General features: G+C 36.7%; 1 protein-coding gene across 1 annotated transcript; it reads right to left on the bottom strand.

Annotated features, from left to right (window-relative positions):
- Positions 1 to 1432: 1432 nt before the first annotated feature.
- Positions 1433 to 5654, bottom strand: LOC311072234 (D-beta-hydroxybutyrate dehydrogenase, mitochondrial). Its single transcript, XM_084097097.1, has 4 exons — positions 5218 to 5654; positions 4098 to 4250; positions 2878 to 3011; positions 1433 to 1983 (listed from the first exon to the last, which is right to left on the bottom strand). The coding sequence occupies exons 1-4, from the start codon at positions 5600 to 5602 to the stop codon at positions 1621 to 1623; spliced, it is 1035 nt and encodes a 344-aa protein (XP_083953223.1). The 5' UTR covers positions 5603 to 5654; the 3' UTR covers positions 1433 to 1620.
- Positions 5655 to 12771: the final 7117 nt, after the last annotated feature.

The following is a 12771-nucleotide window of genomic DNA, read 5'->3' as shown; positions in this document are numbered from 1 at the left end:
GCTAATGGATTTTAATTTTATTACCAGATTCGGATGTCATATGATAATGCTAAACTGTATTTTTTGGTGCAATAATACATTAATAGTGGCATTTATAAATGATGATCCACCATATAGAGTAAACAGTGTTGTATTTTGTAGCATTTTATACTTGAGAGCAAGTTTTTGAAGCTTCGACTCTTCTTCTGGAGTCTTAGACAGGGACTTTTGGCCTTGTGGTCAGAAGGGAGGCCCACTATCTATTCATATCTTCACAAAGTGTGGATAGGGGCCAGTGACACACTTCTTCTTCCTCTGAATATAAATGTAAATGCATGGGTTTACTGAAAGTAGTGGGATGATTATCGAAATCTAACTAACTGGGTCAGAGAGCAATAAACCTGTATACAGAAAAGCAAATAAACATGACTTGAAACTCGAATAACATCATAACCATGAAAGCAGGAAATATCATGGGATGAAAACCCCACTGGAGAAAGAGGCTATTCAACCGTCGCTACAAAACACAAGTTCTCTTTTCAGTTTATTAATCTATTTAAATGCAATACATTTCCTCATACTACATCAGCAAACAACACACTGAATTTGCATATACACACACGGCATCGTAAAGCCCCTAAATGGACAAGTTCACCAACCAGTTACGTTTCTAGGTGAAAGTCTCTTCTGCTCACCAAGGCTGGATTTATTTACCAACAATACAGTAAAAACTGTAATATTCATTTTTGAAATATTATTACAGATTAAAACAGCTGTTTTCTATGTGAATACATTTTAAAATGTAATTTATTCCTGTGATCAAAGCTGAATTTTCAGCATCATTACTCCAGTCTTCAGTGTCACACGATCCTTCAGAAATCAGTATAATAATGATTTGATGCTCAAGAAACATTTATGATTATTATCAATGTTGGAAACATTTGTGCTGCTTTGTATTTTTGTGAAAACCGCGATACATTTTTTTCAGGATTCTTTAATGAATAAAAAGTTGATTAGTAATAGTTTTGTAACACTGTAAATGTCTTTACTGTCACTTTTGATCAATATAATACATCTTTGCTGAATTAAAATATTAATTTAATTTCTTTAAAAAAAGTCTAGGTTAGACTATTTTAAGGTGGCCTTGTTGTGTAATTATATAAATAAGTACTAATATTTATTAACAACATGTACTTACTAAATACAGTAAATTATGCATAAATACAAGCAACTAACCCTGATCATTTGTACATGTAAGAAGTGTAACAGAGACACTGTAAAATAAAGTGTTACCAAATTCTTATACTGACCCCAAACTGTAAACTGAAGTGTTGATGAGTCACCTTTTCACCATTTTACCTTTAATAGTTTCAATGATCCTGAGGTGTTTTTGTAAAAGTATAAATAATAGTTTCTCTCTAGGAGAATGAAGTGAAAAAAAGAAGACTATGATAAATTCTTCAGCAAGATTTTCTGTGATAAAGACTTTATTATTTTACTCAGACAAAGAGAAGGGAAAGATGTACAGAACAGCTGTCCAGGAAACCTCTGTAACATGTTAAGAGTTACATCAGCAAAAAATAGGAACTGAGTCATTTATGTAAAGAGAGCTCTCCTATTCTGATTATGAACTAACTTAAATTACGAGTACAGCATTACTTTACGCTTGTGGTACATGGAGCTCATTTGAAACACAGAATCAGTGAGGTATGTGGGGAGAACAGAGCATATGTAGAAAAGCAACACCTCAGTCCAGGAAACGAGCAGGTATCGGGTCTGAGGTCTGGGAGCCGTGAGAGCGTGTAGCATGGCATCGATAACCAAAGTGCAATCCTTAAACCCGGAAGAGCACACTGAGTGGAAATATTCACATGCCATCTCAACGTATTTCAGGTTGAACTTTAGTTTACGTGAATCGTCAAATCCATCCCATATGTCTTGCGCCGTTTTCTTGTGCAGAATGTTTGTGGCTCCGCCAAAATTTCCTGGTTGAATAATGCTGACCTACAAAATAAAATACACAACAATTCACCATGTTCAATTTGTAATGGATACTACATCAAGAAATAGATTATGGCATGTTTTAATTATATTATTATTACTGTTTCTTTTGGTTCATAGTCTTTAAAATTTAAAATAGTGATTTATGTGATTTACAGTAGAAGGGGATTTTTGTTTTAATGACCCTTCAAGCTTGGTTAAACCAATAAAAAAAAAAAGGAAAATATTTCATATTTTTCTAAAAAAAAAAATTGTTTTAAATATGACGAAGAACAAAACACTTAACTCAGTAAAGGTATTTATCTGACAAAATAAAAGGTATTAAAGGTATAAAAAAATTAATAAAAAAATAATAATAAAAAACATAGCTACACGTTTTATTTTATTATGCAGAAAAAAAACATAGAAAAACAAAAAGCTCACAGGGAAAAGAATAAATTGACTGCAACATAATTGTACAACATTTTTTTTGGTTCTCTCATTTTTGCATGTGATCATAATTTCTTTGTATGACAGCCTGGCCAGAATTTATGTCGGCACAAACTGGAATGTTTCATTGCGTTATCATCACAAATAAAACAACTGACACAACTACGCAATATACTTAAACAAATTTGTAATAATAATAGAGGTATCTTAATATTTGTGAAGATGTCCATTTTCCAAGGCCAGACATTACCTTTGGCCACTACTGTCTCTTCAGTTTATCATTATGGTTTGCCTGAGAAACGCTTGATGTCTGATGAAGTCCTTGAAGTTGATTTGAAATTTCGCTCTATTTGTAATGAATAAAATAATAATATTTATTTATTTATTTATAATAATACGAACAGTCCACTTAGGTCAGTACATGTGTGCGTTTCTAAGATTCCTTTACCAGAACGGATCAGTCCTCACCTTAACCCCAAAACTGGCCATCTCTACTCTCAAGCAGTCTGCGAAGGCTTCCAGTCCCCGCTTGGACACACTGTATGCTCCCATGTTCAGACAATTGAAGAAAGAAAGGATACTTGACACATATAACATACGACCTAAGAAGGAATTATGAAATGAATGACAGTAGTAAGTTATCTTTACACATAACACTGTCAGTGGGGCGGCACCCTTTCAAACGCATTTGACTTTGAATTATTGACTTATTTACCCATAAAGGATGCATATTAGTGGCTTAAAGGTACATATTATTACCTAAAGTATTTTAATTAGAATACCTAAATGGTAAAAGGTAAAAGGTCGGCTGATATTTGGCACTATTAAATTATCGTCCGATAAGCTTTTTTATGTCTGGGAAGCAGCTTTTATTTTGACAGCGCTAAGAACGGCTGCACCGGAGCACAGATGTAATCTAGTCGGCGTGGAACGGAAGTTGAAATAGTCTTTGTGACGGATGTCCGAGTAAAACGGCTTCTGGAACAAGAACAAATGTGGGGCGGGGCTTGATTTTGATGGTCAAATTAATTGAATTGCTTTGTTTACTTCCTTTTAATTCACGTTTTTTATTTATTTGTTTCTTTATTTGTGAAAAAGACTACACTACAGTATAATACAATTACACAATAAAGAAGTTACCAAAACATAAATCTGTTTATTTTACTTTAACTTATTTTTAGTAAAGCAAAAATTATATTTCAAGTCAAGTCAAGTCACCTTTATTTATATAGCGCTTTTTACAACACAGATTGTATCAAAGCAGCTTCACAGTGATAACATAAAAATGAAGTTTGTTTCTAGAAGAAAATTGCATCATCTTCCACCTTAAGTGAGGCAGATCAATAATATTGTTGAATATTAAATGTTTAACATTGATTAATTTTACAATTAATTATTTCTAGTTTAGTAAATATGTAAAATAAATCTAAATTTCATTGCAGCTATTTTTATGCATGTTATTTAAATGAAATGGTGTAGTATCATATACTGTATATTGGCTTTATATCAGCCACTCTGCTCTCTAAAATATCAGTCATTAAAAAATCCACTAGTAAAAACGACCTTTTGAAAGGATGCCACCCTAGTGACAGCTTCAGTATATGTTTTTTCCTGAAAGTGAAGGAATACATCAATCAACAATGACTTTAGTACATTATATTCAAGTCAGAATAGAAGGCATCAATGACCTTTGGATGCTCTAACAAGTGACAAGAATGGGATGGTGACTCTGATGGCACCAAACAGGTTGACATCCGCCATCTTCTGGAAGTCCTCAGCGCTACTCCACTCCGTCTCTCCCCAGTCACTGATGCCAGCGTTATTTACAACAGCATAGAGACCTGACAATGTACAACAATATATAGAGAGAAAGGGGCTTTTCATTTTTGACATTTTAAAGAGGCCATATTATGCCCTTTTACAAAGTCTTGATTTTGTTTTTGGGGTCTACTTGAACAGATTTTCATGCTTCATGCTTCAAAAAATACATTATTATTCCCATATACTCCATTGTTGCAGCTCCACTCTTCCCAGTGTCAGTAACGCTCAGGGGTGTGTTTCCCGTACAACGATGTAACTCGCTGCTTCACTACCACAGTACGACGCATCGTTGAAGAAATCAACTAGCTAGTCACGACTGTTTCCCAAAACCATATTGTCGCAAATTGGTCGTTCAACCACATTGGTTTATGATGTCACACAGGTGGTGGAGTAATAACTACTTTTAATGAATCTGTTTGAGATCGACTTAACGCTAGATGTTTTGCTAGAAATTACGGACATGGCATCTGAGGATTCTCTCTCATTTTTCTCAGACGGAACATGCGAACATAGTTGGCTAACGATGCTTTTGGGAAACGCACCCCTGTTTAGTTCCTGTCTCTGTGAAACTCCTCCTTCTGAAAAGCACAATGTGCTCTGATTGGTCGGCTGGACTAGTGTGTTGTGATTGGTCAAGCATTTCGAGTGTGTTGGGAAAATTACCATAACCGTGAGTTTACACACTACTAACTAACTCAACCAGGCCCCGCCCCTTTATTCTGCGTATGAATTATTTAAATGAGGAATATTGTGACGTGTTCGTTTCCGGAAGAAACTCAAGACTACAATGGAGGCGTTTCAGGAGTTCAGAAACAGTGACACTGATGTAGAGAACATATCTCTTTGTGCTTTGAAACTTTGCAGAGCTTTTTCATGCTCAAAAACATTACACACTAAAGATGAACATGGAAAAAAGCATTATAGGTCGTCTTTAAATACCATTATGCCTTATAATATAAATAATACAATTTGAAGTGTTTAAGTTACCTTTCTTTGGCAAGTTTGCTTCCACGAAATCTTTGGCCAAGCTTACATGTTCATCTTTGGTCACATCCAGCTGGAGTACCTTCATACGGTCAGAGCCTTCTTCAACCAGACTCTGAGCTCCGGGCCCTTCAGGGCATAAACATCCAGCAAACACTGTGAAGCCCATGCTGTCCAGTTTCTTTGCTAGGTGATGTCCAAATCCACTATCACAACCTGTTACTAACACTGCCCGGCCAACTCCATCAGACAAGCCATTTCCCGCCTGGCGAACTGCGATAGCCAAGAGCACGAGGCAGACGACGAGACCAAAACACATGCATATATGATCACCCAAACAGATGTAGGAGATGAGCAGGACAGTCATGCTGAGGAAAACTGGCTTCATCGTGAATTAGGAGCTCACAAACTCAACCATTCACAAGCTCTGATTGAGAAACCTAGGAATAGACAAAACAAAACAAAAAACAACAACTTGTAAAAATTACAACTGAAATTAGCGCTGACATCCAGGTGGATTAAGGAATCTCACAATTATTAGCAGTTGCATAAGAAGACATAATAAACATGCAGAAATGTTACACAACATAGTTCATTTTTATTTTATCTTGATTTAGCCTATCCTTAAGGTACCTGTTGACACACACACCCACACACACCCACAAAAAGATGAGTAAGATAGCACTTTACCCTAACCAGGTCATGCATAAAAAGACAGATTGATCCACTGATTAAGAGCTGCAATCGGTTCATTTACTGTAAATTACAAGGAGTGATTGAAGATAATCTGCAGATAAACACACACACACATTCCAATCTGAGGTTTGATAAACATATTCCATGGTTTGTTCACAACGAATGATTGAATTTATAATCATTTACAATAATTTGTGTCGATTCTTGTATTTTTTTAAAGGAAGATTGACAACCTTTCACATGCACATTAATACTGTACATTTAGATAATTTATTACTATTGATAACTCTTTGACTCTATAATATTTTTTAGCAAATAAAATTATACAAAGCCTAACTGGGAGGCTAATTCGCTTCAGGAGATTTCCTATAGGATATTAGAAAGGCAGTTTTTGATTTACGAGTAAAATACGGACTGTGGCTAACATCACTACAAAACACTCCTTCTACTGTAAATAAGGACTACAATGGTTGTCCATCTTACATCTTACAAAAACATAGCAGCTTCAATACTTTTTTTTTTCTTATACCTTTTTATCCCTTTAAGTACAGAGAAACAGTACAAAGAGTTATGTCTTAAATATCTTAAAGGTATTTAAAGTGATACATGGATGTAAGAGGTATTATTAGCTAGGGATGGGCAATATGGCCAAAAATATTATCACAATATTTTTTTTTCCATATTATACGATATCAATATTTATCACAATTAAATGGGGCAGGAAATGCTTTCTACATATTTGTTAGACTTTGAGAATGTTAACATGTAAACTTGTTTGTTCACAATTAAACTCCACAGAGTAGCTAACTTTTAAAGGGTTAATTTCTGTCATTAAAGGGGAACTCTCGCCAAAAATGCAACCTATGGTCTTTTTGTTAATCTACCCGAGGCAAAGTTTCATTTAAAAGCATAATTAGAATGGAAACGCCACTTTTAAGTTTTACCGTATTTTCGTTTTCGGTCAAATTGCCTTTTGAATGGGAGTGCTTGGGGCACTTCTATGATAGCATCAAAAAGCACTAATTTTTCAAAAAAATTTGGGGGGAATTCTGTGTTTTATGATTTAATACAAATTTATATAAGCTTTAACAATTTAATCAAGCTTTTAAAATGTAAACAAATTAAAATATAACAATTCATTTATTACAAAACATTGCTTTTTTTTGGTCAAATAGGCTACAGTTTAGTATACAGTAGTGATATATTTCAGAAGTTTAACCGGACTTTTATTTTGACGGTTTGTCGTGAAGATCTTTGTTTCAGTGTTGTTTGACAGTGGTTTTTCTCAAATGAAACGGTGAAAATCTTGTGAAGTAACTCAGAGCAGCTCTGGAGTAGTGATGGGAAGTCCGGTTCTTTTCCGCGAACCGGTTCTTTCGGACAGTTCGTTTCAATGACGTGAATGACGTGAATTCTATCATCCCGGCGGATAAAAATACATTTAAATAAAGGCATTTGTAATCTTAACTTCAGTTAAATAATAGTAATCATCGTCAGAATCATCTTGAATAAGTTTCTAACATTTACGTTTTGCAAATGAACCCTATATAGGATAGGCGATGAGCAAACGTGGATCAGAGCCATAGAGAGAGTGTCCGTGCTCAACTAAGGCAGAGGCGGCATCTATGCCGGTGAACCGAACAATGGTATAATGATTCAGTTCGACTCCCAAGACAAGACGATGCTCACCCGACTGGCCAATAGGAACGTGGCCCCGCCCATGACACAATTTTCACAGTGAAAGCAAAATCCTGACACAAGAGCAAGAAATTGCATCGAGAGCAAAGAAAAGCGTTTTGAGAGAAACACTTTTTTTTTTTAGAGAAAATGTTTTCACACTGATAGCAATATATATATATATATTTGAGAGTTTTTTTCAAAGTATTTTGAGAGAGATTTTTTTTCTCAGAAATAATTTTTAAAAATTCAAATTTATATTTATATCTTTTTATGTTCTATGAGAAAATACTTTCTCTCAAAACTTTTGTTAGTCTCAAATATTATTATTTTTTGCTATTGGTATGAAAACTTTTTCTCTCAAATATTTTTTTTTCTCTCATGAAATGCTTTTTTGCTATCAGTGTGATAACTTTTTCTCTCAAACTTTTTTTTTTCTCTCAGATCATTTATTTTCTCGCATGTAATAAAGACACAATTCTCTCTCCATATTCATCAATTTTATTTTATTTGTTATTAAATAAACTTACATTTCGCCGAATTCGGCCCCTCATTTAAGTCCTCGGTTCACCCGTGCTCAATTATCAGCAGCACAGCACGCAGTTGGCCGAAAAAAAGGTCGGTTCAGAGACGGTGCTATCACGCATGCGCAGTATCTCCAGCTCATCCGTTCAACGTATCGAACGTGTCCGAAAGAATCAGTTCTCGGTTCTGTACTGGTGATTCGGTTCTGTACTGCAGCCAGCAACCAGTTCTTGTCTTGACTCGAGAAACTCTGTTGCAGTAAGCCTGTATGCGCTGAGCTTACAACTGCTGAAACCTTACATTGGAGATGTTCCATATGTGCTTATTGAGACGCAGACGCTGAAAACATCAGTGTGAGTTTGTGTTTTCATCCACACAGAGACACGCAGAAATCACTTCATGTAAGCGTCATGCACTGACTGGCTGTTGTCGCGTTTATTTCTGCTGTTAGATTAATTAATATCGAGTAAAAATGTCCAGAGCTTACCATTGTCATCGACGTTTGATCGCGATCTCAGTATATCCTCGTTTATCACACAGACATGATTAGGCTAGGTGCTTTTAGAATGAATCTTAAGCTGCAAAGAAATTAATACTGAAAAAAAGTATTTTTTATATTGCTCTTCAGGTCACTTAGGCTACTCACCATCCTCCTTGTTATAGACCATGTAGCGCTGCGCTCGTTTTGACTTCCGGTCTGTATTTTCACAGCGATCTTGCGTATTTATGAATTCGTTTTAAAATCTTCCCGGTCTACTGACATTTGTTAAGACATCTGCTTTAAACATTACAATCCTCACATGATAACTTTTGTTAACTTTACATTAAGTAAATCCACTTCAAAAGCGACTTGCTCCTGGCCATAGAAATATACAGAGCAACCGCAAAAACGGAAGTTCAAAGACAATATTCTAAAGATGGCGGCGCCCTCGTTTCTCTGGCGCATAAGGTCTATAGCTTTGCTGTTCACCCTGTCTGAACGTCATTTACAGGCTTAAACTAAATAGGCCTATATGATATGATCAAATTGCGAGCCCTACTTGTTAGTGTAGGCATCTGAAAGCAGCCTTCAACAGAACGCCTCGTTTGCTCTTCTCTCCTCCCGAGTGCAACTTAAATTCAAACACTAGATGCGCTAGAAAGCCAGCGTTCGGAAGTTGGCTCGTTTAAAAAAAAAAAAAAATTCCAAGTGCTGTGGCTGAAATCGCCGCTTATAACATTAAATAGGGCACTAGTTGAGGGGACAGCCATTTTTAGTGGTGTCTGAAACCATAGTGGATGTTTTCGAGTGCACTCATTCAATGCCATAATGCTCTGCAATAATAAGTGTAACTTACAGCCAATGTACACTTGGTGCGTTTCACTTCGCGTTTAGACATACACTCCTGAAGTTCCCTAAGCACTTCCCCTCGGGGATCCCTGCCACCATTTTGAAGTGAGTTCCACTTTGTCAAGTAGGCGAGGGAAGTTTATGTTATTATAAACCGACATTATTTAGGCAGTCGTGATAGGCCCTCGTCCCCTTGATTTTGACAGATGGAGAGCAGGGCTCGCAAAATCGCCTGCCCGACGTCCCGGGGCTATTGTGTTTTCCAGTCGGGCTACCAAAATGCATAACCGGCCTGCCCGACGGGCTATCTGAAATAGTGTTCGCTTCAGTCTTGTTATAATCAGATTCAGCGCGTTCTTCATCTTCAATCCGCAGCGGCGCCGAGCAGCGCGCACGTCAGAAACAGAGGACAGGGTGTGTGTGTTTGTGTGTGAGTGTGTTCATCTGAGTCTCATTGGTCTGTCACTCATTGGTCTGTGGTGCTCGTCAATGTCAGAAATTTTTAGATGACCAATCAAATCAAAGTAGGCGGACTTTATGTTCACAAGAAGCTGCTGAGCGCGAATTTGATCAGAGCGACTCGACGCATCAGTTTACGGTCAAGTGCGAGATAAGATGTAAGTAGCTAAACTAAACATTTCATATTTGATAGCTTTTTTAGGTCATAAATGTGAAACTAATGACAAAAATAATCAGGCAAATGAATATACTTTTGTCGAATTTCGCCATTTTGAACTGAAAATAGGCCTATGTAATGTGACTAATAATTAGTTTACTGTCATTGTGAGGGGACATTAGCATTAACAAAGCCGTTTTCATGTTAGGCACAAGATTAATAATGAATGTGTACATGTTGAGAATTAATATACAATTTGTAGCCTTCAGTAAATTAAAAAAGTTCAGCTTTAGGAGGGGAAGAGACAGGGCAAGATGAGGAGACTGAGAGAAAAAGACAGAGTGATGTATAAGAAGTGAGAGCAGGTATCATCTACTGCCTGCTAACATGGTTTTAAAGCTATTTCTTATCCTTTTTTGGCCTTTAAACGTCTTGAAATGCACATATCAGAGAAATAAAAAAATTGAACCCCCTAATAACCTTAAATGTAGGACCTCTTTGATTATAAAGCCCTGTCTACGGCCCTGTATTAGGAATAAGATCAATAATGAATGTGAACATATTGTGAATGAATTTAATAAACTTAGTTAGGCTACCTAGCTTTCCTAGTAGCTTTCAGTGAATTAATGCATCTGAGAAAATGATTCATAAATCAATCAGTTGACCCTTTGTTTACTTCACTGATAGACAGAAATGAAAAGCCTATATCAGTCAAGGCTCAGCTTTAGGAGGGGAAGAGACAGAGCAAGAGAAAAACTAAGAGAATAGGAGTGTGATGCTGATGAGGAGAGAAAAATAATCAGCTGCCAACTTACATGGTTTTAAAGCTATTGTTATCCATTTTTTTTGGCCTTCAAAACATCTTAAAATGCACATATGTAGATCAGAGAAATAAAAATTTGCCCCCGACCCCCCTGACTAGCATATCTCACATTCGGGACCTCAGTGATGAAAAAACCCTGCCATCTGCATGTTAATGAAACAAGTTAATAGTGAGTATTAGACCCTAAACTAAAGAGTTACTTATTTTTTATCATACCCTCATTGGGGGCTGAGCCACACACACAGACTGATTCATGATCCATACTGGTCACACACATTTCAGTTCAGTTAGAACCAGATGCATATTTGTTGATATTTGTGTTTTGAAAAAGTTTTTGATTCATTGTTTTGACTCCTAACCAATATTCTACATTAAAAATTGTAGTCTTTTTATATGGGCTAGTAAAATTCATTTCGGGCTACCAAAATCTGAAGAGTGCCTGCCCGAAGGGCTACCAGCGATTTAGAAATTTTGCGAGCCCTGGAGAGAGTCTACTCTGATGTACACTTCAAGCAGCTCTATATCCCACAATTCAACTTTGATGTCACAGCAGATTGCGCTTAACTGTAGTGTATGATATATAAATTATTTTTTAGAATTAATAGTATATAATATATTGATTATGTTGAGATGCAATCACATAATACTTGTAGTTACCTTATGTTCACAAAGTTTATAGGCTACTATTGTTTTTTTGTTTTTTTTTGTGTAATTTTATTTTTCTCCAAAAGGTCACCTAGCTTATAGGATTTTATATATTTTCTCCATGAACTTATATGCATATAGAATGGTGCATAAAACAATTCATAAGTAAAAAAGGGTTTTAAATAATAAATCAGCTCCATAGTGAATTGAATGATCAATGAACAAGTTCTGCCAGTAGTGGGGACTCATGCAATGTAAGCCATGACGCACATCAGAGTCCACGAGACGGAGTGAAGTTAATGAGGGCATAACAATTTGGAATGGAACACAGCCACTCAACGGCCAGAGAATACCCATAATGCACTATGATGGTCGTGGTCAATGAATTCCCGCGTCTCACCATGAGATGGCGCCCACAGATGAATCATCCATCCACTCAGCGCATTCCGTGTCCGAATTCACTCACTCGTCTTCATCCACTCCTTCAAGTGGACTATATTAGTGGCGTAATGTAGGGAATATTGAGTGAGGGTAAAGGGGACGCTTTTGAACACAGCCTATAAAGGGCTTCACACAGCGCATTGATCCTGGGAAATTGCCGTAAAATTGCTAGAGTGCCTTCTGTGTGAACGCAAACATGTGGACCTAGTAACATTGCCGGGATCAGTCCCGGAAAGCGCTCCGTGTGAACAAAAGCCATAATCAATGCCGTAAGGGGTGTGTCGTAGTGATGACACTAAAGCTGAGATCGTTCACCAGCTTAGTGAAACGGTACGTAATGCACTTATTTATGATCGAATCAGAAAAAAATGCACAAGCGTGGAGAGAAAACGCAGATCAAAGGCAAACTTAAAGGGTTAGTTCACCCAAAAATGCTCACCCTCATGTTGTTCCAACCCTGTAAGACCTTCGTTCATCTTCGGAACACAAATTAAGATATTTTTGATTAAATCTGAGAGCTGTCTCACTCCTCCATAGGCTTCTAAGGCATTATAACTTGCTGGTCCAGAAAATGTATTAAAGACATCGTTAATATAGTCCAAGTGACTACAGTGGCTCAATCTTAAGTTTATAAAGCGACGAGAATACTTTTTGTGCGCAAAACCCCCCCAAAATAACAACTTTATTCCACTATTCATTTCCTTCTCTCTGGGCCTCGAGTTTTTTCACGTAGTATAACTGCGCAGCGCTTCTGTGTTGTACGTCACACGTAGGCTCACTATTGGCCGACGCTGGTCATGTGTG

Source organism: Abramis brama (assembly GCF_963993115.1).
Source record: "Abramis brama genome assembly, chromosome: 21".
Taxonomy (NCBI): Eukaryota; Metazoa; Chordata; class Actinopteri; order Cypriniformes; family Leuciscidae; genus Abramis; species Abramis brama.
This window is presented reverse-complemented; position numbering and strand designations above follow the sequence as displayed.